At 49.4% G+C, this 6,000-nt stretch overlaps 1 protein-coding gene across 4 annotated transcripts in view; it reads right to left on the reverse strand.

Moving 5' to 3' along the window:
• The window catches only part of LOC118236331 (lysine-specific demethylase 3B-like), a 29,929-nt gene that overhangs the window by 6,742 nt on the left and 17,187 nt on the right, over positions 1–6,000 (reverse strand). For 3 of the 4 annotated variants that reach the window (XM_035434601.1, XM_035434603.1, XM_035434604.1), the window contains 7 exons: positions 5,937–6,000; positions 5,093–5,200; positions 4,640–4,767; positions 4,007–4,268; positions 2,935–3,224; positions 2,292–2,561; positions 2,000–2,171 (listed from right to left, as the gene is read on the reverse strand). The exon at positions 5,937–6,000 is cut by the window's right edge and continues 89 nt beyond it. In XM_035434601.1, coding sequence (XP_035290492.1) covers positions 2,000–2,171; positions 2,292–2,561; positions 2,935–3,224; positions 4,007–4,268; positions 4,640–4,767; positions 5,093–5,200; positions 5,937–6,000 — 1,294 coding nt within the window. The remainder of the gene's footprint in view (positions 1–1,999; positions 2,172–2,291; positions 2,562–2,934; positions 3,225–4,006; positions 4,269–4,639; positions 4,768–5,092; positions 5,201–5,936) is intronic. The other variant, XM_035434602.1, reaches the window with a different exon arrangement.

Below are 6,000 nucleotides of genomic sequence, written 5' to 3' on the forward strand. Positions count from 1 at the left end.
GTCTTTAAGAGGACACACATACATACACACACGTGTGCACACATGCAGTCTTTAAGAGGACACGCATACATACACACACGTGTAAACACGCAGTCTTTAAGAGGACACGCATACATACACACACGTGTAAACACGCAGTCTTTAAGAGGACACACTTAAGCCGCGTTTCCACCAAAATTACCCGGAACTTTCACTCCCAGGAACTACTTTACCAGGAACTAAAAGGTTCCTTCAGCCAATGGTTGTCTGCGTTTCCACCGGGGTCTAAAGTCCCGCGAAGATTAGGCAAATTAGCCCACTGACGTATGAAAAAGCGATGTTGTCGTCGGTCCATCTGTCATATGATTTCTTCTGCAACCCCATACTACCACCGAAGTAGCCTACATTATTTTCTAATAACCGGGACAGCCCGGAGGGGTTTATTCCACTTATATACAACGGGTTACCAACAATGACTATATATGGTTACTTTTTGTATTTTGTATTATACTTTATTGATTTTTATCCATTTAATCACATGGAATTGAAATATTCTTCTGCAGCCGTTTGGGCATATTTTACCGTTGTCAAGCAAAACTGTCGTTGGTAGTTGAACTTGGACCGTTATGCAACAAATAGGATATAACAGACCAATAGTCAGATTGTAACTGTTTTATATATCCTCTCAAACACATTCGTTTGTTTTTATGCGAACATTCGCTTTCATGTCTTGACATCCGAAGCGACAGAATGGATTCACATTTCCAATATAACTGGCAACAACAGCAGAAAACATGCACACGTTGTAAACAATTTGCTGTTTGATTACTTTCTCATCGTCAATTCTATATAGGCTAATCGCAAAATGACAAGAATAGAACGAAAACTCGGACTTGCGTGAAAATTTAAATTAGTAGTGGTACAGCCACTGTTTGTTTTCCTTCGAAGTTACTGCTAGCCGAGCAGCGAAGTGTGCCCTCCAGATGCGAACCATGCACCATAAATTAGTCCATAGTCTTCCTGGTCTTTTTGTGGAATTGAAGAATGGCAGAGTAAAATTACGGCAGTCTGAAAAAGCTAAAGGTACGATTACTAGAATTAACCTGTTATTTTACCATGACAAAAAGTGCAGAAGGTGATTTCCAGTTTGCTTTTACTGTATCACCAATGTGAATTACGCAGAACTACTGCATACCTCACATAACTGTATCAAACGTTTTCAATCAATTACAACGGGCTAACAAAGAAAACCCGGAAGAAAATATTCAGCAACCGAATTAATCCGTTTGAATGTTTTAGTACGTAATATGCTGTCCCAGCACGAATGCTTAGCATTTTATAAAACGAATACTAAAGCAAGAAAAGAACAGAAGAGCACACGTTATAATTCCAAGACGTTGGCAGGCTATAACCAAAAGTAGGCTACTGCGCCGCATTACATACAAGTTTGATTTGAAGTTATTATGAAAATAAATTGGTTTGCGCCTGCATATTTTTAAACATGGCGCCTGAAAATAGACACAAAAAACTGCTGCGAGTACTCGACCAATCAGAAATGTTCAGCGCTGCAAGCTCCACCCAAAAGGTTCCTGTACTTTCGGAAAGTACTACCCCCCGAGCAGGAACCTTTTGGGGGGTAAAACAAAGCCCCCGGAACTAAATTTAGACCCTAGTTCCTACGGTGGAAACGCACTGAGTTCCGGGGTATAGTTCCTGCGGTGGAAACGCGGCTATACATACACACACGTGTGCACACATGCAGTCTTTAAGAGGAGACACATACATACACACACGTGTGCACACATGCAGTCTTTAAGAGGACACACATACATACACACACGTGTACACAGACATACAAACTGCTCTCCATCACACCTACACATATCTTTAAGAGGACACACACAGTCTTTAAAAGGACACACTATATGCACGCATGTAAACTCACACACACACACATATTCAAGAGGACCTATGAGGTACTCAGAAGGCAGCAGCCCCAGTCGTCGATCCCGCCACTCACTGGAGATGACCTCGAAGCCGTCCCAGAAGTCCCGGACCTTGACGTCGGAGACGATGGAGCAGTTCCTGCAGTTCACCAGGTCCACGTCCTGGTCCCCGAACTCCTGGCTGAAGGCCTCGGGCCTCCAAAGGCACGCCTTCAGTTTCCTGTGAACCCCTGCGACTAGCACCGGCTTCACAGCAGACAGACAGACGGACAGACGGACGTCAGACAGCACTCAGTAACCTGCTTTCCACACCCGTGCCACCATACCAGCTACCGTTAAGCCAGCAAGATATTAGAAACATCTCACCTGGCCCTGTTTCCAGCACTCGCGGAAGATCTTCCAGTTGTTGCTGTTGCTAGGGTCCAGCAGGCATAGCAACCGGCCGTCGCAAAGCCAGGTGTGCGAGGTGTGGGGGTCCAGCACACTCAGACCCATGACACCGTCCCGCCTGACTCCGCCCCCCGTCTCCCCGGACTCCGCCCCGCCCCGCCGCACCTCCGTCTTCTTCGTCTCCACGACGGACGCGATGATGTGGTCCAGGAAGTTGGGCAGGCTGCTTTTCGCCTTGTCACCCAGCTGAGAGGGGCAGAAAGGGGGGGGGAAGGGGCATGTTGAGTCACGTCTCACACAGAACGCTGCTCAGGTAAAACCTGCATTAAGCCTTTCTAAGGTGTGAGGTCACATATGTAATTAGAATGCTCTTAACTGAACATTCTGATGCCACTTTCACTACTGGAAACTGAAAGCAACAAGAATTTTGTACTATAAGGGTTATTTGTCACCATAAGTTGAAAACAAAAATAAGCATGAAGATATTGATCAAATAAATCCTATAATTAAAATGTGAGTTTACTAGTTTATTATCTGAAACATACCAATCCCACAAGTACAAACTACACATCTCTGAATCTGTGGAAACAGGACGGGGGGGACGTTACGGGCCACGCACCGTGGACACGGTGGAGAAGACGGAGGGGAAGGGGACCCCGGAGTCCGTGGGCCCCTGTGGGAGCCTCCCGGGACCCGAGTTCAGCAGGTCCCTCAGGCTGGAGCCGTCCCCTTTGGCCTGGGACGAGCTGGAGCCCAGCAGCAGGCTGTTAAAGAGCTTGGGGCTAGCGGAGGAAGAGCAGGAGAAGGAGGAGGAGGAGGAGGGGGAGGCTTTGGAGAGAGAGCTGAAGGACTCCAGACCGAACGGGGAGCGGGAATCCTGGGACATCACAGACCGCAGGGAACTGGAGTCTGCAGGAGAAACAGGAAGCAAAGTGTGAGCAGGGAACTGGAGTCTGCAGGAGAAACAGGAAGCAAAGTGTGAGCAGGGAACTGTCTTCTTTTTAAAAAAGTATCTTTTTTTACCTCATGCCTGCCACCAGGGATGACTTTCAGCTGTGCCTATTCCATACACGAGCTGACATTTACCCCGTCTCATGTACTCGCACTACTGTGTTATTGTTTACAAGGTTCATTACAAATGCAGGAGAGAATGAGGTGTAGCTCAAGGGGAAATCAGAGGTTGCCAGTTCACATCCGGGGCAGTGTGCGCCTGTCAGGGTGGACTCCACCATGCATATAAAACAGCTCACGTGGGGAAACAGTACTGTGTGTCCTTCAGTTTTCTTAGTAACAGACATGTGAAGAAAAAGCAATGCAAACATGTAGTGCATAATAAGTGCTGAAGTCCAGTGCTGCCCCATAACAGTGCTGTACCACTGCACCCACGAGGGAGGTGATGAACCCGGGTAGCTTTTAGCCAATATCCAGCCGTGAGAACACATACGGTGATTTAAAATAAAGAGCAACTTGCATCACTTTCCCTGGTTTACAGCACCTGCCAAGTACATAAATGATGAAACACAATAGGTCATTCTGTGTCTGCGTCACCTTGATGTGGTTGGTCACTTGTGTGTTAATATTTGTGTGTTAATATTTTGAACACGTGTGTGTTAATATTTTCACTTAATGCACAAAATTGGCAGGTACGTGCGCATTTTCTCTTTTAACTTCCCGGGGGAAGTTCCTCTGACCTTTGACATCTTCTTTGGCCTTCTGTGTGGCGAGGTCTGCCAGCCAGTGGAGGGCAGAGGAGGAGGCGTTCTCAGGGCCCTGTGGGCGGGGCTCTTTGGTGGCGGACGGTTGGCCGCTGCCCACGTCCCGGACACCCGCTGCGGCCTCAGCTCCCCCGCCGAGAGCCGCCTCCGTCCTAGCAGCTGGCGCCTCCCCCTCGGTTTTGGGCGTGGTCACCCCGTTGCCAGGGGCGCCGCTGCTGCTGGAGGTTACCCTGCACTGCTGGGAGGAAGCGCACGCAGCATGACATCACAGCGTGACATCACTGCATTACATCACCACCCCGCCCATTCCACACCAGCGTGCAAAACAGTGTGTTAAATAGCTGAACAGCCAGGAACAAAATGGAGAAAAAAAAGGGCTTTCAAGATAACGTTATTGAGGCTGAGGTTGCGAGTTTTACAGGATTTTTACTTTTTTTTCTTCTTTAAGTGCATTGCAGAGGACATGCAGGTTAGGGAAAAATTTGAGGTGGGGGGTATTACCTGGGCATTGCTGTAAAAGAGCATGCATAAAAGAGCCTACCCTGGATAAATAAAGGTTAAGAACTGGTTTATACTGCTGCTGTGCCCCACGCTATGCCCGTAACGCACCTGTGACAGCCCGTTGTGGGCGGCGGGGCGGACCAGGGGTTTGGTGTGCCGGCTGGCACAGGGGCAGTTGGCCTTGATGCCCCACTTGCCCCTGGCGGAGTGCACCATGTCTCCAATGGTGTAGAGTGCTGGAAGAGGAGAAAGGGAAACGTGCAGATATAGTGCAATCAGCAGAGAGGATCATGGGAAATGGACTTCAAATCCCGAAAGACTGAGAAGATGCAGATGTGGGGGTGGAGCAGGGCAGGGTCAGGGCTGGAGGCGGGGCAGGGCAGAGTTGTAGACTGGGCAGGGTTAGCGTTGGAGGCGGAGCAGGGCAGAGTTGTAGACTGGGCGGGGTTAGGGTTGGAGGCGGGGCAGGGCAGAGTTGTAGATTGGGCGGGGTTAGGGTTGGGGGTAATGTAGTGCGTGGGGTGGGGATAGGGTTGGGAGCGGGGTGATGATGATACCAACCTGTTCCAGGGATGATCTGAGTGGGCATGAGGTTCTGAGGCTCATGCGGCTGCCCCTTAGCGCACTTCAGCCAGGAGAACACGTCCTCCTCCAGCCCCTCATCCACCACTACAGGGACAGATACAGGGATCACTCTCACATGCACAGACACACACACACACATTCTCTATCTCCCTCTCTCACACACACATACACACACACACTCTCTCTCCCACACTCACACACACCTTCTCTATCTCCCTCACACACATACACAAACACACACACATTCTCTATCTCCCTCACACACACACACACACACACTCTCCCACACCTTCTCTATCTCCCTCACACACATACACAAACACAAACCTTCTCTATCTCCCTCACACACACACATATACACACACATCTTCTACTCACAGTCACTCACTCACACACTCACTCGCACAAACAGAACTACGCACATGTGCACAGACAACCGCATAAACATACACACTCCACCACACACATACACACACGAACCAACATATACACCGCCGCCATACCAACATATAACCCAGCCCAGCAAACATACAGCTGGGCTGGGTTATAGGTTGCCAGTGTTCTGAAAATCAGCACTACAGCACCCACTAGTGGACAGCAGAGGAAAGGCAGGTGAGATCAGCTGTTAAAGTCCAGCAAAGCAGCTGATAATAAAGATGACCCAAACTGTTATAAAGCCAACCTGCCCGTGTCATCGGGTGGACCAATAGCACTGACTGCCGTCCAATAGGAGCTGGTTTTGTTTTTTCCCGCATTGATTTGTCTGAAGCGGAAATGTTTAAAGGGGCACGCGTGATCCTCCCCGCGCGGGGCCGCTCACCGTCCGCCGGCCGGCTCTTGCGCAGGCGGTAGCAGTCCAGGCACACGCCGAAGCCGCACTTGCG

The sequence above is a fragment of the Anguilla anguilla genome, chromosome 9, assembly GCF_013347855.1.
Source record: "Anguilla anguilla isolate fAngAng1 chromosome 9, fAngAng1.pri, whole genome shotgun sequence".
Taxonomy (NCBI): Eukaryota; Metazoa; Chordata; class Actinopteri; order Anguilliformes; family Anguillidae; genus Anguilla; species Anguilla anguilla.